We start from the raw sequence: 24,795 nt of genomic DNA on the forward strand, positions 1-24,795 counted from the left end.
AATATTCCCGGAGCAATATAGCCTTAGTTGCTAATGCCCCTAAAAACCAAACAACAAACAAACAAACCTTTTTGAAATAGCGTCCTTCACATTCTATACACCTTTTACAGTGGTTCACTAGCTTCTATCTGAAACCCCTGCTGCAGCCCATTTTCTGAAAAGCATTGCAGGATAGCAGATGTGGCAGTTTTAACTTCTTCATATGTGTTAATTTTTTTCCCTCTCAACTCTTTTTTGAGGCTTGGGAACGCCCAGAAATCGTATGGTGTGAGGTCAGGGCTGTATGGAGGGTGGTCTAGTGGTTGACCACTAATTTTCAGTAAAGCTTGCATTGCTGATTGGCGACATGTAGCCTAGCATTATCTTGAAGAAGAAACCATTCTTGATTAAGCAGTTCTGGTCTTTTTTTGTGGATTGCTTCTTTGAGGTGAACTCACATGTTAGCATGATATTCTCCACTTACAGTTTGTTTCTCTAGCTTCTGTTCTTCTTTTTTTTTTTTTTTTTTATGAAAACCCCAAACACGAAAGGTATCAAAACCTATAGTACTTAGTACCATGCATGGGTTGAAGGAGAAGTATGGGAGGAGGGGGATGCCGGAAACTTTGCTCTAGAGACTAAACATGGGTTTCACCACTTCAAGCCTCCAATAAGCAAAGTGGTGGTATTTCACCGGTTGATGAAAGTCATCTACCACCTACACCCAGTGCACCCTCTTGGAAACCAGTGCTGCAGTATTATTCCATGGGCATTAAAAAACAAAATCAACATCAATTTTTTTGATGAACCAAAAATTCGGAAATTTTTTTGGTGGCAGTTGTCTCAATGTGCTTGACTGCTATTTGGACTCGGAATCAAAAAGTTTAATCCATGTCTCGTAACACGTGATTATTTTATTCAAAAAGTCAGGCTTTTTTCCACCTTGTCAGTAAAAGCTTGACAAAGTTGAACACACTGTTCTTTGTGTTCTGCAGTAAGATCGCGTGGTACCCATCTCGTGCAAAGACGTGATATGTTAAGGTGCATCTTTACAATTTCGTGACATCTTGCTGCACGAACATTCAACTGAACTGCCAGATTATGAATCGATAAACATCTATTTTATTTCAATTACGTTTAGCCTTCCTCAATGTTTTAATTGATCACTGAGGTAGACAGATGCCCGTTTCTTTGTTCACCTCATTTTTTCCATCCTTAAAATGCTTCCACCATTTAAATACAGCCATTGTGCCCAAGGCTTCACTGTATGTTTCTTGAATCATCTCAAATGTATTCTGACCACTTTTGCCTAACTTTACAAAAAAATTCAATTGCAATTCTTTGTCTAATAATTAACAAAATATCTTTCTCATTCCCCATCATAAAACATACTTCATGTCAACTGTTATAACTAACACAAAAATGAATACTACATGATACGCTTGAACAAACTAAGAAAAGTTGGTGGAACGTTTCTAGACTGCAAACTTGTCACTCGTTTCTATAGCAGTGAAGCATTGTACTAATCTACTTCTGCTTGGTCACTAGGTGGCACTGCTCCTTCCTCCCCATGGCAGGCCTGGAAACCTGAGATGAAAAACTCTCACTTCCAGGGCTAAAAGGAACAAACATGAATGATCTAAATATCACAACCTGAGATCCCAAAGATCTGACTCCTTTGAGTTGGAAAAATGAGGATAATGAGACTATTGTAACTAAAAAAAAAAAAAAGGGACATACAATTGCTTCATCACCTACTTTTAAAGTCCTTTATTCTATGATTCTATGATAGAACAGCCATTAGGAAAATTGTCACTATTTGCCTTCCAAAAATGTCTAGAAAGTATGGCTGGAACACCTAAAACTGTCAGGTGACTGAAATCAGGCAACTTTCTAGTTGAGACAGCAAATGCAAAACACGCAGAAAGACTGCTTCAGATGGCAACTTTTGGTGGAATCCAAGAAAGGTCTCTCTCCATAATACCCTAAACACATTGAAAGGAGTAATTTCTGAACGGGACTTTATCCGCATCTCTGAAGAAGAAATTAAAAATTAGCTGGAAGATCAAGATGCCATAGCTGTGAAAAGGATTAAAGTGACTAGAGATGGGACACTTAGCCCAACCAGAAATGTCATTCTGACCTTTAATACTCCCAAACCACCTACATCGTTGAAGGGCAGATATGTTCTTGTTTATACTCTGGCATGACCACTCGGTAAGTGGAGTTTACAATAAATCATCAGTACAGATGTTAATCGCATTTAGCGGTCACGGGCTTAATTCTGGGTCCACTGAAAGAGCGCGTGCTACTGCACTCATGCCCCTGACCACTCGGCTACTTCAGATCTGATCTAACTTGTATCGTCAGACCATACATTCCAAATCATCTCTGCTGCTTTAAATGCCAAAAGTACGATCATTCACAAATGGTATACCATGGAGTCGTTATCTATTCCAACTGTGGATCTCAAGAACAACCAATCAGAACTCTCCAGATGAGTAACCGAAATGTCCAAACTGCAAGTGGGACCATTCTGCCAATTCCAAAAACTGCGAATATTGGAAAAGAGAAAAAGCAGATACAACAGTATAAAGTAGAACAATTTGTCTCATACTAAGGAGCCAAGAAAACTGTACTCCTGACTATCATAAACAGACCTTCCTTTGTAGCGGTTATAAGAGATCAGCATACAATCGAGACACAAACAGATTTTGCAATTTCTCCAAAGAAGTCCATTTCAGACTGGACACAAGCACTACTTATAATATTTCTGCCAAAACATCAAGAGAAATTTATAAACTCGCCACTATCTGTACCTCCCAATGCAAAAACACGCAGAAACGAAAACTCTTCAAGGAAAACATGTCATAAGCCAAAAGTTAACCGAACAAATTAGATAGAAGCGACCAATGAAGTAGACAAATCAGTACTAAAGATTTTTTCGGATGAAGATATGGATACCAATTAACCATATTTTACAAAGGAAAAAAAACTGTTTTATTTAATTTCTTTTCTCAAAACTTTTTGTTTTTAATTTTTTAAATTTACATTCAAAAAGTTTAAAACATTGTCTAGGAAACCATATGACACCTTCTCCAAAACCAAATAATTAAAACCATAATCCAGTGGAACTGCAAAGGATTCCATACTAATATACATGACATATGATCTGATTGCACAGCATGCCCTGCTGTCTTTGCCTACAAGAAACCTTAGACCCTCGTTCGATGACAAAACAGCCATTGGGAAAATTGTCACTATTTTTGCTCAAGACTCTACTGCAATAAAGAACTATATCACATACCATAAAGACAGAGCAACAGATGGTGTGGCAGTTCTGATTAACTTTCATATTCCTTCCCAGATTCTTCCACTAAACACAACCCTTGAAGCAGTTGCAGTACTATAGTCACTAAATCCCTCATAATCATTATGACAATTTACGTTCTCCCAAACCAGCAATCACTACAATAAGATTTAGAAGATATAATAATTCAATTACCCCTTTGTCCTTCTGTATACTTGGAGATCTCAATGGACACAGCCCTTTGTGGTGTAACACAGCCATAGATCGGAGAGGAAGACAATTGGAAAAATGGATAGACGAGAATGACTTAACCCTATTGAATAATGGCAAGAATACATACATGCACCTTTCATCAGGAAATAGCACAGCTATCAACCTATAGAAGATATAGTAATTCAGTTGCCCCTTCTGTATACTGGGAGATCTCAACAGCCACAGCCTATTAATACAGCCACAGACCGGAGATATATAATAGAGAATGACTTCACCCTGTTGAATGATGATACACACACATACATGCAGCTGCCATCAGGAAATGGCACAGCTATCAACCTATCTGTATGTTCTCCAACATTATTTACAATACTTGATTGGACAGTATACAGTGATCTTCTTAGTAGCAATCACTATCTGATAATCATTTCAAGACATTAGGAACCACATTTTAGTCATGTGAAAACCCCAGCTGGAAAATAAATCAAGCAGACTGGAAAATGTATAATTCTATTGCAAAATTTGATGCATATGCTATCAAGCAAAAACTGGAAGATGCCGAAGTACAATATGTAATAAATAAGCTCCTAAACAGACTTCAAAAAACATCGTAACACTTTCCAACTCAACTGAAATCATACTGGAATGCAAAATGTTTACAAGCTAAAAGAGAGAGAAATAAAATCTGGAATGCTTTTTGAAGATATCCAACTGCAGAGAACCTCATATTATTCAAAATGGCACAAGCAAGAACCAGATATGTTAGAAGAGCCAGTAGGAAAGCATCCTGGATGAAATTTACATTAACAATTTCCACACCATCCCAAACTGTCTAGAATATAATCAGCAAGATGAATGATAGATACCAGTTTAATCCACCTCCAATCCTAAACTGGGACAGACAAGTCACTACACAGCCTTCAGAAATAGTCAGTAACCACCTCATATACTCTCAGTTTTAAAATATACAAGGCAAGAATAGAAAGTTACTTGAATTTTTCTACAAGAAATTATAAACAATACCTTCCTTTAACATTCCATGAATTGAAACGTGCTCGATCACAAACAAAGCAAAGTGCTATAGTACCAGACCAAATTCACTATATGATGTAAAGCAAACTTGATGACCAATCCTAAATGGCATTACCTGAATTGTATAACAAAATTTTCCTAGAAAACCAGTTTCCAGATAGTTGGCATCATGCAATAATTCTAGCTTTCCCAAAACTGCAAAAGGATCTCTCTAACCCATGCAAACCATCCATTTGCTTTAACAAGTTGCCTAGGAAAAGTTATGGAAAAAATTATCAGTGTTCATTTAACATTCATTTTGAACAGTAATAACCTTCTTGATCCAGCATAGCATTTTTCAGGAAAAATCACTCAATCCTAGACTTAAAAACAGTGTACAGGCTTCATCTGAAAGGAACGTTGCGTCATGATCTGTTTTGATATAGAAAAGTCTTACAATATGACATGGTGTTTTGGAATTCTTCAAAACTTATGTCTCCTTGGATTATGTCTGCATCTTAATAAATATATCCTAAATATTTCTTGCAACACAGGACATTTCAAGTTAGGCTGCAGACTACTCTTTCAAAAGTTTTTTCACCCAATAAGAAGGGTTGCTGCAGGGGTCTGTGCTTAGCACTAACCTTTTTGGTATTAAAATAAATACTATACCAAGAACTGCTGATGCAGCTTTATATGTGAATGATTTCAGTATTTCCTATTACTCCCAGAATATGTGAATTTTAGAATAGTAGCTACAAGGAACAATAAACAAAAGGAAATGGGCACAAGCAAATGACTTCTGGATTTCCACACAAAAAAACTGCATGTATACACTTCTGTAGAAAACGAAACCTACGCCCTGATCCTGAACTGTAACTTGACAGACACATGATCCCATTAAGCATATGATTCTTAGGACTTCTCTTGGATAAGAAATTAACATTACTTGAACATATTAAACAACTAAGACTTTTGTGCCTCAAGAAATTAAGTATACTCAGTCTTTTCCTCAAAAAGTTGTGGAGCAGATCGATATACACTTCTGAAACTTTATCAAGCAATAATTTGTTCCAGCCGATTATGGAGCAGCTATTTACGACTCAGTGAAACCAAGTGCACTGAGATGGTTAGACCACAGTGCACTCAGTATAGCACTTGCAGTTTTCCGTTGCCTCCATAGCCAGGTGGGCAGGAGCAGCAGTGCGTACCAAGTTCGAGCCCGTGCCCACCAAATACGGAGGATGCAGAAAAGTCAGAGAATGATCACCGCATATCCCTGGAGCAATATGGCCTTAGTTGCTAATGCTCCTAAAAAAAAAAAAAAAACTTGCAGTTTTCCGAAATTCACCTATACAAAGCCTTTATGTAGAAGCCCACGAACCTTCTACAGCTAAGACAACAGAATGTTATTACAGTATGCTGTCAAGATAAAATCTATCAGTGATCATCTAAATAGAGACTTCCTGTTTTCATCTTACTGGAAAAGCATGTACCAAGCCCATCTGACCTAACTAATTAGGTCACTGAAAGGTTAAACTTTTTTATAAATAACATGGTCTTGGCACATTATAGCCTTAGTAGCCAGTGCGCCAATAAAATCAAAACAAACAAACAAACCAAGCCCATCCACGAATGAATTGACTTGCCCATCCATCTGAACTATTTACTTTAAGCCGAGAGCTTAATTATGACAACATAGCTACTATGATTGCATAGATCATTCCACTGTGGCATATACTTCATCCTTTATATAATCTGTATTTTCAATCCTGGTAGGAAAACAACTCTATTTAGAACAAACTACCAGCAGCTGCATGCAGAATACAAAAAACAAAATGAATATCACAGTTTCTTATATATTGATGGATCAAAAACAGACTTGTGTAGGTGCCTCAACTCATTTTTTATTATTATTATTATTATTAGCCATATGGTACAAGGAAGCCTGAGGCTTATGCTACACCAGCCAAAAAACTCAGGATCCTGGGTTTGCCAAGCCCATACTCACCAGATGTGAGCCCCCAGGGTTAGAACACCCTTATCCAACAACCGCCAAAAGAATGCAGTCTTTCTACTGTCGAATTGCAAGCTATTTTAATGGCTGCGAACCAAATTAAATGTGAACAGATAGTAAATAGCATAATTTTTGCTGATTCCCTTAGCTCTATTATTGTCTTGCAGAATGCTACAACCACAACACATCCATGTTTTACAACAGGTCCAATATTCAGTTGTAGTAGTAGTAGAGGAACATGATGCACGAAAGCGAGCTTATGTTAGCATCAGCCGGGGAAAAAAAAAAAAAAATCACACATACATTTCCTCTAAAAGTTTGTCCAGTTCCTCCTTGAATTTATTTAAGCTATCAAATTCTACGACAGATGGAAGTTGGTTCTAGCGATCAACTACCCGCTGGCTAAAGGCAAATTTCTGCACATCTATTTTACAACTGTCTTTTCTCAGTTTGAATTTATGCCCCCTCAGGTTCATAATCTGAACAAGAGGAAAAATCCCATCAGAATCAAGCCTGCTTAACCCATTTGAGGCCTTATACACCTTAATCAGATCACCTCCCAGGTGCCTAGTCTTCTGATTCTGCAATTTGCAGAACTTAAGCCTTTCTTAGTAAGACCACACCTTCTTTCCCCCTCACCAATCTTGTTGCCCTTCTCTGTACTCGCTTAAGCAACTCATATCCTTCCTAAAATGAGGCCTCCAGACCTCTATGCAGTAGTCAAGGCGTGGCTTGACCATTGCCTTGTGCAAAGGGATAATCACCTCCTTTTCCTTACTAGCAAAATTCCTGTATATCATAGACAATACCCCATGACCTACTCTGGCAACCTGTCTGCACTGCTCAGAAAACTTCATATCTGACTGCACAATTACTCCCAGTTGTTTTTCATTCTGGTTGGTCACTGCTCCTGCATCCATGTGGTGGGCTGGTAACCTGAAGGGGGAAAGTTCTCCCTTACAGAGTGATACAGAGAAAGCCATTCCTAAAACTTGGAAATCCACTAGTGCACAGATCAAACACTGACAAGACAAAGACAAGAGGGGCCTGGTTCTTTTGAAGCAAAACATCAAAAGGGTGACATAAACAATCTGAATTCCAACTTTACTAATTATTCACTAAACTCATGAGCAACCGATTGAAAAACTCTCTCCATTCCTAGTGCAGAAATGCCTAGAAAGGACAATAGGTTCCCTTAAGACAGTTCATCATTAAAGATCAGGAGACATACTGGTCACCGCTCAACAGTCTGAGAAACTACAAAAACTAAAAATATTTGGAAATTCTGTTACCATTTCACCACACATTTCCCTGAACTTATCAGAAGGACACAGACTGATAAGGTTCCATCACTGAATGGGACTTCATCAGTCTGTTGGTATTTGATATTTGTTTGATATTGAAATCAAACTTGATATTTGCTCTTTGTTCCGTTGTCTCTTCACAATACAGACACAGGAGAGACATGCAGTTCAGCTCACACTACATTCCAAAATGGTTGCAATTTCAGCTGTCCTTGACTGTGGTGCTTGAGGAATAATCACTCTTTCATTTCATATTTACTTCTAGTAGATGGCAGCACCAGCAATTGTTTCATAGCATTAGTCTTGTTTTTCAATTGCCGCACTGTGTAATCCTTACATTTGATAAACTCAAACTACCAACAATGATCAAAGCAGGTTACCTTAACTGCTGAGTTAATCCCCTACATTCCATCCCCTTTTTTGTTGCTACCTGTGCCAGAAGTTTGGGAACTCATAGACAGCTTACAGAAGAGCAGCTGCCTGTGCCACATATAGATCCACTGCACATACTAATCCTGACTGCACAGCCATAACAACCAAATGTCCTAACAGCAAAGAAGTACATCCGTTCATTCAGTGGAGTGTACCTTTGGAAACGTGGAAAAAAGATACAGCATTACGAAACTGAACACAGTGTAACCTACCAAGTGGCCAGAAAAGCCCTTACCAGTCCCGAATGCTAATAAGCCAACTTATGCCTAAGTAACCATAAGACGTGTATCAATTGCTAACCAAATGGAGGTAACCATACCACCAACAAATCACTGGCTCAGTGGGACCAATAAGTCAGTATTGGTTGCCGTGCCAATAATCCAAACAAGCACTGCTATAAATATGCTAGTTATTATACTACCTGATGCTATCCACATTACAGTACAACAGTATCTACTATTCTTGATTCTAACCATACAGAATGCATGTACTTAGAAGATAGTTCACACCAAGATGACTAGATTGTAAAATTGTTACTGATGAGGAAATGGACACAGGGGAACCATGCTTTCGAAAGAAGGTGAATTGTAAATTTAAGCAAACTCATTGAACTTAAAGCTCCTCAAAACAAATCGAGGGTTTCACTAAAATCAAATAATGGTTATCTTCTTACAGAGGAACTGTAGAGGCTACTGTATTAATTTTTCTGACATTTGAGATCTCCTCCCACAGTATGACCCTATCGCCTTTCTCAAAGAAAAGCAGGCCCAACAAATATCCATAAACTTGGCAGTAGAATATATAACTAACCAAATGATACAGTTAGTGGATGATTTTTTGTATATTGTATTCCAAAGCAATATACAAAAAATCAGCATGTTCAAAGTGGAAAGAGAATAATGAATGCAGTGTAGCTGAAATAGAGAAGAACAGAAAATGGAACATCTTCATGAAGTTCTCAAGAAATGCAAATTAAATCATGCGCTTTAAACAGGCTTGGGCAAAAGCAAAACATAATTAGACATACCAGCAAAATGGAAGCATGGAGTCATTTCACTTCCACATTTACAAGAACCACAAAAATGCAAACAGAAGGGTCAAAATATAACAAATGTACTCAAAATACCCATGTATCTACCTTTCCCTGCTCACTGTCAATAGATGTAATGTGCCAAAAAAAAGAGGAGATTGCAAATACATTGGGAAAATTGCTCATGAAAGTTTCGGGTATGACATCTTGCTCACCCCATTTTCAGGCACACAAAGTGCAAGCTGAAAAATATTTAATCAACTTTGAATGAGCATCTAGTGCTGCATACAATCTCCCCTTCATAATGACAGAATTGCATCATGCACTAGCCTTCACTAAACTCTGTACAGCATTATGAAATGAAATGCATTATATCATGATAGCACAACTTACTGAAATGGCTATTAAAACACTGTCACTTCTCTACGATAGAATATATTTAAACAAAGTATATTCCTGGACAAATGGCATCATGCTTATGTCATTTCCAAAACCAGGAAAATATGCTATAGATCCTGCAATGATGCTGGCCTATTGTACTCACCAACTGCATGAGCAAGATCATGGAAAAAATGATAACTGCAGCTTCCACAAAGGCAGATCCACTCTCGATCTGTTGATTAAGGCAATAATGAACATCCATGTTGTCTTTGTATGAAAAGAACATCTTGCCATGGTTTTAGTTTGACATAGAAAAAGTCTTTGACACGACTTAGAGATATGGTATAATCCAAAACTCATACAATCTGGGACTAACTTAGACATCTGCCACAGTTTATCAGAAACTTCTTATGGCAATGTAAGAAGTTTCTCACTTTCATTCCAAGTTAGGTTTTACAACTACTTACCTTCTAATTTAACCAGTAGGAACGGGTCCCACAAGGTTCAGTGTACCACTCTATTTAACATAGTAATGATTTCAATAACACAGGACCAACCACAAATAGTATCCACTATCCTCTACTCCAGTGACATTACTATCTTCTGTTGTTCCCATAAGATGTGAATGGTGGAAAGGCATTTGCAAGGCACCATCAACAAAATTTTAAATGATCACAAAAACGATGGTTTTCACCTTTCACCCAAAAGTACTGTTAGGATACACTTCTGTAGGAAGAATAACCTACATGCAGACCTGGAACTTTAATTAGAAAATCAAATCGCTCCATTGTTTCCTAGTGTACTTATGTTCCTTGAACATATTACAATGCTCAGGATTGGTTGTCTTAAGAAGCTAAACATTTTAAGAGCATTATCTGGCAGAATATGGGAAGCTGACTGTTACACACTACTGCATTTGTACCATGCATTAATATGGTCATGTCTAGACCACAGCCCTGCAGGGATACACCTTCACTCACTGCCAATGACTTGCAACTTTACTTTGGCAAGATACAGCCTACTGCCTCTCCTACAATCTCACCTTGGACATATGTTATACCCCCTGTGTATACCTTTTGTTCACAGCATGGGGAAAACACACCTTATCCCAACGATCTACTAAATCAAGCGCTTTACATTGGCCTAAACTTATACACCAGAGTGCTTTTCATCTTGCAGTGCCGAAGCAAATGAAACCTCCTTGCACATGTGCAAACAAGCGCGTTTGCTAAACTATGCAGCAAAACCCAAAGGGCAACAAAATCACCCAACTGTGAATGGACATTTTCTCTCCCAAATGGGAAAACCTTTACAGACCTTACCTATCCACAAACCCATCAAAAGGGATACGCCTTTGCTCACTGCTCAGTGACTTGCAACTTTACTTTGGCAAGATACAGCCTACTGCCTCTCTTGCGATCTCACATTGGACATATGTTATACCCCTGTGTGACCTTTTGTTCGCAGCATGGGGAAAACACACCTTATCTCAACGGAACATATTGCAAATTTATGCTGCATTGGGAACTCAGCATGCACGTTGCACACACCAATCTACATGGATGGATCTAAAACTTAGAGTTAATTTTGTGCAGCAGAAGCAGCACTATTTCTCAACATTACTGTTGCCAAGACTTTACTTATTGAATGTAGCAGCTATATTGCAAAACTCTGTTCTATCCACATTAACCTAAATTTCACAATCTCAACAAATGTATTGCACAACAAATGCATATACAAACTCCCTTAGTGCTATCCAAGCTATACGGCAGAATGTGAAGAATGAAACCCCTTTACTCAGAAAGAGCTGGAATACCCTAACTAAGTTAAGCCAGATGAAACAAGTTCTCTTTTGTTCATGTTGGAATTGTTGGAAATGAATGTTCCAACCTATCTGCCAGAATTGATACAGATCCTATAGGCCAGTCCTTTACATTGTAAATAAGTGATGTCTTCAACAATGGGAACACATCTAGCAGTGTCAAGTCAATAAAAAGCTACTCCATACAAAGAAATAAAGAAAGAAGTCAAATTGTGGAAATCCAGTATACACAAGAGCGGACATAAAGAAGTTGTGCTAGCCTGACTATGGATGCATCCCACACAGCTAACACATATTTATCTGCTTGTGGGCACAGATCCACCACAGTGCCCAATCTGCAATACCCAGCTTACTGTCCAGCATATACTCATTGATTGCTTCATATACAATTTCATGTTTACCAAAAGTTAGAAGTTGTACTCATATAAACTTTCATCCTGTGTATGACAGTAAGCTATTGTGGCCTCTTCATAATTCTGTTAGACTTCAATGTTTTATGTCACTCCTTATAATGTATTCAGCATAAAATTGCAGTTGGTTTTTTATATATATTTCAGAATGTACAAGTTTGTAAAATTTGGTTTTCAGAAATCATAAACTAAATTATTTCTCTGAGTACAGTACTCACTTTCTGAAATGTCTGTAGTAATCAAATTATTGTAAATAAGTTAAAGTTTGGTATTTAAACTATTTCACTTATTTTATTTCCTCTCATTAACAGAAAATGCATGTTTATAAGAAGACCCTCCAGGCTTTGATCTATCCTATTTCAAGTACAACACCTCATAATTTTCAGCCATGGACAGCCACCTCTCCAACATATTGTTATGAATGTGAGGGATTATTATGGGGAATTGCTCGCCAGGGTGTAAGATGTACAGAGTGTGGGGTAAAATGCCATGAAAAGTGTAAAGATTTACTTAATGCAGACTGTCTCCAAAGTAAGTTTGAAAACATGGGTTTATTTATCATCCTTTTTATTGCCATTTTTCGTCTGATTGTCTCATTAAGATATCATTACTGTACAGCAGACTACTTTTCTAAAGCATGATCTATTTTCTTTCTAGAGAAGTTACTCAATGATGTGTTTTCTTTGCTTTATGCATTTCTGAGAAACTGCTCGGAGATATATAAAGCAATGAAATAAAATATATACTCTTATAAAGGAATTTAAACAAAATAATAAAACAGATAATTTTCATCAACTTAACTTTTTATTTCAGACATTTAAAAGTACAGTAGAACTTATTAAGGCCCCGAGTGCCAAGCGATAGTGTCCAAGCGATTTTCCGAAGTGATATAGAGTGCTCTTTCCCAGTGATTTTGTTATATTTTCTTTCCAGTGCTTTTCTCTTACTCATTTCTTTGTAAGTGGTTCTGTACTTAACAGATCCTAAGTAAGAACCCCGAAAGGAAAATTACCTTTCTTTTCCTAGTATATTTATTAATTTTTTGCACTAACAAACTAACCTCTCCAACCGCTTGGCCACTAGGTGGCACCGCTCCTGCCTCCACGTGGCGGGGCTGGAAGTCTGGGAGGAAAAGCGCTCACTCCCAGGGCTAAAAGGAGCAACAATGGACTGTGATACATGTCCACCACTAGAGCCGACAGGCTCTCAACATACTGAGACTTGAATAATGGAAGACGATTCCAATCTGGCAAAAAGAATGAAAAAAGACTGTAACAAATCAGAACCACCAGCTTTTCTGATTGTACATTCTTTATCAACTCAGCCGCTAAGCAGACTCTCTCCCTTTTTCATCCAGAGATGTCTGGAGAATGCAGCAGGTACACCGAAAATGGTGAAAAGGCTCCAATCAGGAGATCTCTTAATTGAGACCACTCAAGCAAGGCATTCAGAATTTTTATTAAAAATGACATCTATAAGTGGAATCCCAATCAAAGTCTCACCACATAACACCTTGAACTCGTCAAAAGGAGTAATAAGTGAGTGGGATTTGTTGAACGTAACTGAAGAGGAGATAGTCGTGGAACTAGCAGAACAGAAAGTAACTCAAGCAAGAAGAATTATGATAAAGAAGGATGACAAACTTGTTCCCACACGTAATATTATACTGACCTTTAGTACACCAAATTTGCCGACCTCAGTTAAAGCAGGCTACCTAAACTGCTGTATCTGCCCCTACATTCCAAACCCTTTAAGATGTTTCAAGTGCCAAAAGTTTGGTCACTCCCAAACAACATGTAGAGGCGAAAATACTTGTCTTAACTGCGGGTCAAAAAACCATTCACAAACAGAGTGCACTGCAAAGGCTCCGGAATGTCCAAATTGCAAGAATGACCATCCAGCATACTCAAAATCATGCGAACTCTGGAAAATCGAAAAAAGAATACAAAAGTACAAGACTGAGAATAAGGTCACATATCAAGAAGCAAGAAAGCAAATAAAGTCAACTATCCCAAAAACCACGTACGCTGCCATTACACTAAAATGCCAAGCTGTTTCAACCCAAACTGATGTATCAATTCCGCCCAATACATCCATTGCAGAATGGGCACGATCTGTGCTATCAACACCTCAACCTACCAGCAAACCCGTTGTAGTTGATGAAATAAGCAATACCCCTATCACAGTTCCGCCTAAAATAAAATCATGTGATAAAATGTCAAATAAATCACGAAGGCAACAAGCCACTGAATCACAAAAGGCAAACTCAAATAGAATGGACTCTGAAAATATAACTACACACGATGAAACAGTACTTGATCTTCATGCAGAAGATGATATGGAGACTGGATTTTCATCAGGTCAAACTGATGACGTAGAAGAGGGTACAGATTCCGGACGTCCCAATTTTCCTAGAAAAGATAAAATGAAATACGACCGTCAAAAGCAACCCACTCACAAGAAACAGACAGACTCGCCTTCCCTCCTCAAACCCCGATAATGCAGAACATTGTTCAATGGAATTGTAGAGGTTTACGCAGCAATGCCGATAACATCTATGATTTAATCTCCCGATATGGTCCTATAGCCGTTTGCATACAAGAGACTAATCTAACTCCACAAGTCACTCCATCAATCAGAAATTTTACATTTTACAGAAAAGATAGAAACTCCTCATTATCTGCACGTGGAGGCGTCACGATTCTAGTTGACTGTAAAATACCATCTAGAAATATTCCGCTTCAAACCCACTTAGAAGCCATTGCCGTACGTGTGTCAGTTGGGCAAACTCTAACTCTAGTATCTCTGTACCTTCCACCTAACAAGATGTGCACGTTTAAAGAACTAGAAGACCTTATAAGACAGATACCACCACCTTTTTGTATCTTTGGTGATTTCAACGCGCATCATCCATTGTGGGGATCAGACCACATGGACAGTAGAGGACACTTGATCGAGACGATACTAGACCAACTGAATCTAACATTACTGAGCACTGGTGAAAATACTTATACTCACCTTCCCACTGGATCTATGTCAGCAATTGATTTAACACTCTGTTCCCCCATATTATACCCCAGTATAGAATGGACAGTATTAAACGACCCACACAACAGTGATCACTTTCCAATCATATGCAGAATCCAAACGCTTCAAACATCATATCCTGATAATCGCTCAAAATGGAAATTCTCCAGAGCAGATTGGAAAAAGTTTTCAACCCGTCTTTCTTTTGATAGCCAATTGATAAAACTACAATCCATTGATGATGCCACAGAGCATATTACCAGACAAATACTGACCACTGCCTCCAAAGCAATACCTCAAGCCTCCACTTTTAAACACAAAAACCTTAAACACTGGTGGAATGAAGCTTGTACCAATGCCAAAAAGGAAAAAAATAAAGTTTGGAACCTGTTCCGGAAGTTCCCAACTACCAACAACCTAATTCAGTATAAAAGGCTAAAGTCAAAAGCTAGGCAAGTTAGAAGAAAAGCCAAAAAGGAATCGTGGATACAGTTTGCCTCCACTATTACAAAGGATACTAGCAGTCGTCTCATCTGGAAAAAGATTCGGCAATTAAATGGAAAATATCCACCTCTTCCTTCTCCCATCTTAATCAAAAATGGACAGGAAATTTCTTCTTGTCGAGAAATAGCTAACGTCCTTGCAGAGAACTTTTACCAAACATCTGCCACGTCAGCATATAGCAACTCTTTTCTTAAAATCAGAGCTTCAGCAGAAAGGTACAAAATAAAATTCCATACTTCCCAATATATTGGCTATAATCAACCGTTTAACCTATTTGAACTGCAAACAGCATTAAAGAGATCACCTAACAGTGCAGCTGGACCTGATGTTATATATTATGTAATGCTGAAACATATAAACAGTACAGCCTTGAATTTACTATTAATGTTCTATAATCGGATTTTTCTTGAGGGTACATATCCATCTTCCTGGCATCATTCCATCATTTTGGCCTTTCCTAAACCAGGAAAAGATCACACATTTCCAGAAAATTACCGACCTATTTCTCTAACTAGCTACCTAAGTAAAATCCTAGAAAGAATGATACACAGACGGCTTACCTGGGCTCTTGAAACTAAAGAACTGATGAACAACAATCAGTTTGGTTTCCAACAAAACAGATCCACTTTAGATCTCATGGTGAAAGCCGAGACTAACATCCGCAATGCTTACGTCAAAAATGAACATCTTGTAATGGTAAGTCTCGATATAGAAAAGGCTTTCGACACTACCTGGAGATACGGCATATTGAGAGAGCTTCATTCCATAGGATTGCGAGGGCACTTACCAGAATTCGTTAAAAATTTTCGTCAACACAGAACCTTTCAGGTCCGCTATCAATCTGTACTTTCCCGGTCCTACACTCAAGAAGAAGGTATCCCGCAAGGATCAGTACTGAGCTCTACCCTTTTTTCACTTAGACTGAACACCATAACATACAACATCCCAAATACTGTAGAACTATATATGTATGCTGATGATCTAACTATATCTTGCCGTTCCCAAAATATACATACCATTGAAAGACAGCTGCAACTCTCTATAAATAAGTTGGAGGCATGGGCAATGCAGAATGGATATCGTTTATCAGATCAAAAAACAATTGCAGTTCACTTTTGAAAAAAACGTAAGCTACACCCAGAACCAGAACTCAGATTAAAAAACCATTTGATCCCTCTCACCAGTAATTTCCGTTTTTTAGGCCTAATATTGGACACCAAACTGAACTTTGTTTCACATATCACATACCTCCGAACTGTCTGTCTAAAGAAACTTAATATACTTAGGTCCATTTCTGCTATGACATGGGGAGCTGATAGATACACTCTATTACATTTGTATCGTGCTATTATCAGTTCTCATTTAGACTACGGTGCTATCGTATATGATTCAGCTAGGAAAAGCGCATTAATCAGACTTAATACCATCCAACACAGTGCCCTTCGAACTGCTCTGGGCGCATTTAGAACATCCCCTGTTCAGAGTCTGTATGTAGAGGCAAACGAACCTCCACTTCACCCTCGAAGGAAAATGTTGCTTCAAAATTATGCAGCTAAAATTCAGAGCCTTCCAGACCATCCCATTCGACCATTGCTTTCCAACCCTGAGTGGACAACGTCCTATAACAGTAAACCGAATGAAAATAGACCAACTGGCATGAGACTAAAAGATTTGCTTCACACCTGGAATATTGATTTTGATAACATACTTAAAGAAAGCGATATTCCTGATCCACCCTGGTCTGTAAATCTCCCTCACTGTGATATGCACTTTCAGCAATGGGGAAAGAACTCCCTGGCATATGAAAATATCAAACAACTACATAAAGAACATGCTCTCAACAAATATACAAAGCCACCAAATATATACAGATGGCTCAAAAACAGATTCTGCAGTTGGTGTCGCAGCTGTCTTTCCCTCTTTTACAGTCCATATCACTACCAGCTGAATGTAGCAGTTATACTGCTGAGTTATATGCAATTAAACTAGCCTTACAGAATATTAACACTATCCACAATACTAGCAGTACAAAGGGTACTAGGAAAGTTTTGCAATACAGCTTTGTTTATTTAATTTTTTCAAAGTAATTTCCTCTACATTCAATACACCTCTCCATCCTCCGAAACCAATCTTTAAACCAGTTCTGCCAAGTTTCATTAGGGAGTAAAGCACACTCGTTGTCCCAAGCCCGTAGAAGGTCCTTATCACTGGAAAACCGCCTCCCTTTTAGCTTCATTTTCACATGCGGGAACAGTGCAAAGTCGCAGGGAGCAAGGTCTGAACTGTAGGGAGGGTGCTCGAGAAGTTTCAGTCCTGTCGTGATCAAATATTCGGTGCAGGCTTTGGCGCAGTGAGTTTGGAGCATTATCGTGATGGAGGTACCAGGTGTCCATTCTTGACTTTGGCCGCAGGTTCTTCATAGATCCAATGGCTTTAGGCAGGCATTGTTCAGTATACCACTTAGCTGTGACTGTCTTCTGCGTGTCCAAAACGACACGTTCCACAATTCCACTCGATTTGAAAAATACAGCTATCATTTTCTTCTTTACAGATCGGGATTTTCTGACAATTGCGGGTGTGTCGTCATCATCAAAGACCCAAACTTTGTTTTGAGCCTTGGTCGGCAGATCGTAATAGTACAGCCAAGTCTCGTCATCTGTCACGATGTTGTTCACATACCGAGATTGTCCCTTATCAAACTTTTTTAACATCTCCTGGCACCAAGTCACACGTCGTGACATCTGCTCTTCAGTCAGTTGATGCAGCACCCAGAGAGAGAACAAAGTTTCTTCACGTGCAAATGATCTTGCAGAATCGAACGAATTGCTGGTGCATTTAGGCCCAAAGTATCCTCTATCTGTTGGTAGGTCACTCGCCTGTTTTCGTCAAGCATTTTCCTCACAGCAGTAACGTTTTCCTCCGTAACTGACGTTCGTGGCCTTCCCGGCCTCTCAGAATCCTCCAGAGTGAAATTTCCCCTTTGGAATTCTCTATACCACCTGAATATCGTTGTACGATGTGGACAATCATCATCTAGTGCAAGAGTCATTTCTTCTAAGCACTGGTCTATGGTTAAACCACGCACGAAATTATACCGCAAAACTGTCCTTATCTCATTTCGTGACCACGATGCCATCGCAAGCACCTTACACTCTCACTACTAATGAATAACTGAGCCCATCGACTTGGCGCGGCGGCTACTATGCACGTGTAAACATGTCTCAACATGCAGCAACAAGCAGCTTCCTGTGATTCATTGTTGCGTCATATTGCAAAACTTTCCTAGTACCCTTTGTATAATATACACTGATTCATTGAGTGCAGTGTCTGCTTTGGCTAATCAGTTTTCAATATCACAACCAATCGAAAAACAAATCATTTGCTACTTAAACCACCTACGAAGTAGGAATCATAAAGTGAAATTCTGCTGGATCCCAGGGCATTCTGGTATCTTAGGCAATGAGAGAGCAGATCAGGCAGCCAAAAATCCAAATAGTACAACACCAGCAAATTATAAAGTACCATATAGAGATTATTTGAAGCATATAAAAAAAGTCTATATGTTTCAGTGGTCAGAAATATGGAAGGCACAAAGTAATAACAAGTTGCTCCAAATCAAAAAAGAACCTGCCGTTATGGATTTCCAGCTTTAGACAAAATAGACAGGAAGAAGTTGTTCTAGCAAGACTAAGGATTGGACATACTCATCTAACCCATATGTTTCTACTCATGGGGGATGACCCACCTCGATTCACGCATTGTTCACTACCGCTTACAGTCAAGCATATACTTTTAGATTGTCCTCACTATTCTCCTTTCAGAAGAATTTTCCACTCTCAATCACAACTACAAGAACCGTTATCGCTTAACCACATGATTGGCAATAGTGCTAACCTAGCTACACTCTATACATTTCTGAAGGAAATACATATACAGTCGAACTTCCCAATAACGAATTCGATAAATCCGGCGAAAAAATTCGTTATAGAGACATTTCGTTATATAGAGAATATCTTTTTTATTAGAAATTGTTATCTAATTAGAAAGTGAAAACGAATCTACTTTTATTTTTAATGTATTATTTCAAAAACATACTTATTTAAATTACATTTACACAATTTTCGCCGCTAAATATCATAAATTAAAAAAATCTGTAATTTTCGTTTGCACAGTACAATTAAAAAATTTTCTGATTTTCAAAGAAAACCTCACATTTGTTCAGAGCATTAAAACATTATCACGAACATTTTCACAAAACTGTAGACCCATACGAACCATTTTAAAAGCGTTAATCATTTCTTTGCGAGTTGTCTTTTTTACGGGTTGTTCTAATGCATCTTCAGTGTCATCGTTAATTTCTTCGTGATCATGGTCGTGTCTAACACTGTTCAGCAGTATTTCATCTTCATTTGAATGTTCTGTTGTAGTCAGACCTTGATCTACATAAATATAACCATCCAGTGTTATATCATTTTCGATGTTTCCAGACGATTCTAATAATGTCCAAAAGTTTTTCAATTGTGAAAGGGGCAGTTCATCTTGTTTGTCCAGTTGTTGTTCGACTTCTGCATTCAATGCAAATCCTGCTTTTGAAAAACAATTTTGAATAGTGTATTCAGTGACATCGTTTGTCCAAACTTTTGCCAGTTCAGAGATGCAATCTCTAAGGTTAATTGTAACCTCCAAGTTTCTATTTTCTGATAACGCATTGACAATCTTCATTATTATTCTCTTTCGATAATGAAATTTAAAATTTTTAATAATGCCTTGGTCCAGACAGTTGTCAGTTACCAACACGACTTCTGAATTCAATGCAAATCCTGCTTTTGAAAAACAATTTTGAATAGTGTATTCAGTGACATCGTTTGTCCAAACTTTTGCCAGTTCAGAGATGCAATCTCTAAGGTTAATTGTAACCTCCAAGTTTCTATTTTCTGATAACGCATTGACAATCTTCATTATTATTCTCTTTCGATAATGAAATTTAAAATTTTTAATAATGCCTTGGTCCATTGGCTGGAGTTTTGACGTTACGTTTGGTGGTAAAAACAACTTCGCACTTTTAAGTTTGGCAGAAATACTGGCAAGATGTGCCAGACAGTTGTCAGTTACCAACACGATTTTCCTTTTTTCTTTTGTTATACGCTTGTCTAGTTTTAATATCCATTCTTCAAAAATATCACTTGTCATCCATAATTTTTTATTAAAGGTGTAGTCAACTTCCAAAGATTTTATGCCTCTAAAACATCTTGGGTTTTTTGATATTCCGACGACTAAAAGTCTTAATTTTTCACTTCCTGTCATATTTGCTCCAACTAGCGCAGTGATTCTTTCTTTGCTTTCCGCCAAAACATTTATCATCCTTAAAAGCAAGTGTTCTATTCGGTAAACATTTAAAGAATAAACCCATTTCGTCAGCATTAGAAACATCCTTACGCTCATATTCTACCAAAATCTTCTTTAAGGTTTTATTTTGTTGTTTTATTTTTATTGTTCCTCCAACTGTTGCAATCTTCTTCGCTTACATTAACACTTTCTCCACAAATAACCTTTTCCACAATTCTGCGGCGCTTCTTAAATTTATCTAGCCACCCAGTGCTCGCCAAGAGACTGTGCAAATTTCGAGCTTGTTGCTTAATTATTAGGCCCGATATTGGGATAATTATCACGTATCATTTGCACCCATTTTAGAACAGCTTTATCAACATCTTCGTATATACACAACTTAATTTGCTTCTTGTCTGCTCCTAATTCAGTTGCATTAAAATTGATTCTCGATTTTTTTAAAATCGTAGATAGACTGCTTGCAGATATGCCATATTTCTCCGCAACATCTTTTTTCTTAAAACCCTGGTCAATATCATAACAATCTTTGCTTTATCGTTAATACTTAAATTGTTTTCCCAATTGTAAAAAATACTGGATTGCAGCTCTTGCCGATACATAAACCGGAAACTTATGCTGCGCTGGCCATAATAGTGAATTGTTATTACAGGTACCGCCTACTCAATGACGTTCGCTTGCCAATTCAACAGTATCACTCACTTTGAAGAAATATACGACTTTGTGATTTGTGAATTTCTTTTATTCCGCTTTCATTCATATATACACCAAAGAAAATTTATGATTAACGTATGCTGTATGTTACTTTTCAGAAAAAAAAACAAAACAAGGGCATATAGCCTATGTGATTAATGACGAACGAAAAAAAAAAAAAAAAAAAAATTCATGAAAACGATCTACTGTGGGTCCAGTTAGACGAGAACGGACATATCATATAATGATTGACATGAAGATCACGTGGTACAGTTGAATGAGAAGCGAATGTCACTCGGTAGGCGTTACTAAAAACCGATTGTGGTAGCATTCTATGTATTGCCGCCACAGCATGCTAAAGGTTTACCGCAGCGAATTTCGCTTTCCCCTGAGCCAACATCAATTTACAAATCTACCCTATTTATTGTAAAGTTTACGACCACTTTTAAGAAAACCCATTTGGTTTAATAACTGCAACAAAAATGAAACAAAGACTCTCCTAGGCCACAAGTGTTCACTAAAAGGATGATTATTTAATTCCAGATGCTAATGGGAAATTTCGGAGGGAAGGAGGCAGTATATTTGAGCGGCTGTTTAGCAGTAAATACTTGAAAATCTTCAAAAATGCTTTTACTATTTTTTTTAAAAATTCGTTATAAAGAGACTAACACTTCGTTATATGGGGTTAATTTTACATGTAATTTCGTTTCAAGGTGCAATGTTTCGCGAAAAAATTCGTAATATAGAGAAATTCATTAAATAGAAGTTCGTAATAGAGAAGTTCCACTGTATATGAATTCCTATGATGCCAAAATAGAACATATTATATTACCCTAGAATAATAATGTAGGACCTGGCACATTTTGGCCTTAGCTGCCCTTGTGCCTTTAAACACCAATACCAAGAACTTATTAAATTGATCACCATCATGTACTGTCTATATAAAAATAACAAAAAATGTATTCAGAATGATGTTCCTAGTGGAAAATATAAGGATTCCTGTGTATAGTAAACTCAGCATAAGAATTCACCTATTCTATTATGTAATGTGACCACTCTAAAAGGATTATTTTTACAACTTGTAAATTGTGGAATCAGATAGAAACTTTCAGTATATTACTTGTTTCTTATTTTATTTATTTATTTTTTTATATATTTAACTATTTTTGAGACAAAATCAGTGAGAAATATGGTTGAAGCAGAATATTCTTAAGTAAGCTAAAATAATAAAGTAGTTGCATTCGTGAAGTGACACACTGGAATTAAGGATTTAAATCCTAGAATGAAAAAAAAATCTTAAAATTAATTAAATGAAAGCTCAAATTAATTAATAACCCTGATATACACTTGTCAGATAAGTTTTATAGCACTATTGGAAACATTTTAAATGCATTTGAACTGCCCTCCAATTTTTGGTTACATTTTTCTTTTGACCCATTTTGAATGGGTTTTTGCACCGTATGCACAGTTTCCAAGGAGAATTTTTAAGAATGTAGAAAGTTCTAATAATTAAAAAATTAATTGAAGAAATTAATTAAATAAAATTGAAGAAATGGTTCTTGAGGTTGTCACAGACATTCTCTCAGGTATATCAGACAAGCTGTACTTGCTACCTGGGAGTCTAAAACGCTGATGGAACTGATATTCGGGTGACACTCAAGTCAAATGGACCCAATTTCAACGAAGTCTGGACGGTCTGTGACCATCGAATCCTCTGCTTGCACCTTTACGATGGTGGGGCTGTTAGTAATCCTGGGCATAACCCACATGCGCAAATACACTGTGGGTGACCACCCAAGTGTAAACCAACGTAAGCAGGGATTGGGGTATAGTGCCCACACCACATGGAAGAATGCGACCACTCTGTGCTACCAGGCAATACTACGTGATAGGTGACTCTCGTCAACCTGTGCAATACCACCACTTTGCTTATTGGAGCCCTGAAGTGGTGGAACCCATGTTTAGTCACCAGAGCTAAGTTCTGGTCAACCCTTCCCGATCTCTTCCATCATGCAGTATGACTGATGTCTTTTTAGGTTATGACGGACATTATGGCAAGATCCAAACTTCCTTATATTTCGAGGGTACAGCTCTAAATCAGTGTTTGCAGGCCAGCTGCTAGTTAGTACACTGGACTGAACCTATTGGTAACGCTCTAGGAAGCTTCTGGATCAGCTAGTGTATAATCTTGCTACCTCTACTCTGCCAGATAGTGACTGGAGAGAGTTGAAATTGTGTCTATGTGGGTGGGGGCATTGTAAAGGCCACATTATGTCAAGCATCTGGGTGTATTCTTACCATGTAATGCACTTTTTCTTACTGTTGAATACACCATGAATTGTCAAACTAATAGAGCAAGCTTATCTGCAAAACGATCTAAACCTCCCAAACACTTCCTAGTTCATTTCACAAATATACGTGGTCTCAGTTCTAATCTTAACAATGTCCATTTCCACTTACAGTTTTGTATTGAAAACATGATTTAATCATGTTTGCAATACCAGGGTGCCTGCCCCCATCCCCCACTAATGAAAGGCCAACAAGCCTCAAAACGGTGCCATCTTGGGTGGTGGTGGTGGTGCCTACTGAGAATAAATAACAAGTCTTCTCCATCAGCAAAGCTTTGCTTATTCTAGGTAATTCAATACATGGTAACTTGTTGTGAAGGATGAGCAAAATATGAGATACAGTTGAAATGATGCCCTTTACACATTATTGTAGTTTTCCCTTTAGTCAATGGTGTCAATGGTGTTTTTACTCTGATATTATATAGTTCCCCATTTATAGTCAAATTTAATTGAAAAGTTCAGTCAAACACAATCAGTTGCTCTGGACATCTCTAAGCTTTCGATTTGTTTTGCATAAACGGCTTCTAAACAAACTTTCATCTTATGGTTTGCCAACTGTTTTTTGTAATTAGCCATCCAGTTTTCTCTCTGACCGCTCAGGGTGATGGTAGATGGCTCTCTGTCTTCTAACTTCTCCCTAATGCTGGTGGCCTCCAAGGTTAAGTTCTTTCCCCCACTCTTTTCCTCTTGTATATTAATGACCTTCGTAATTGACCAGATATCCTATCCATAGTTTTGCTGATGATAGCACATTGCATTCCACTTTCCAGTTTCAGAAACCTTGCCCCGCGCAATCAGCTTCAACTTCTCGGATATCTGCTACCAATTCCTTAAATGCCGATCTCCAGGTAATGCTCCATTGGGGCAAAGGCAACTTAGTTGATTTCAATTCTTCTAAAACTCAGTCCTGTCTTATATCTCGCAAAAAGGGGTTCTTCTGCTCCTATGTGCTTATCTTTGGTGACACTCTG

General features: G+C 37.9%; 1 protein-coding gene across 1 annotated transcript in view; it reads left to right on the forward strand.

Annotated features, from left to right (window-relative positions):
• Positions 1 to 24,795, forward strand: part of unc-13 (protein unc13 homolog) — a 1,321,962-nt gene that overhangs the window by 530,633 nt on the left and 766,534 nt on the right. The window contains exon 16 of the mRNA XM_090372343.1: positions 12,221 to 12,440. Coding sequence (XP_090228469.1) covers positions 12,221 to 12,440 — 220 coding nt within the window. The remainder of the gene's footprint in view (positions 1 to 12,220; positions 12,441 to 24,795) is intronic.

This window comes from Mastigoproctus giganteus, chromosome 4 (genome assembly GCF_048544385.1).
Source record: "Mastigoproctus giganteus isolate SK-2022 chromosome 4, ASM4854438v1, whole genome shotgun sequence".
NCBI lineage: Eukaryota > Metazoa > Arthropoda > Arachnida > Uropygi > Thelyphonidae > Mastigoproctus > Mastigoproctus giganteus.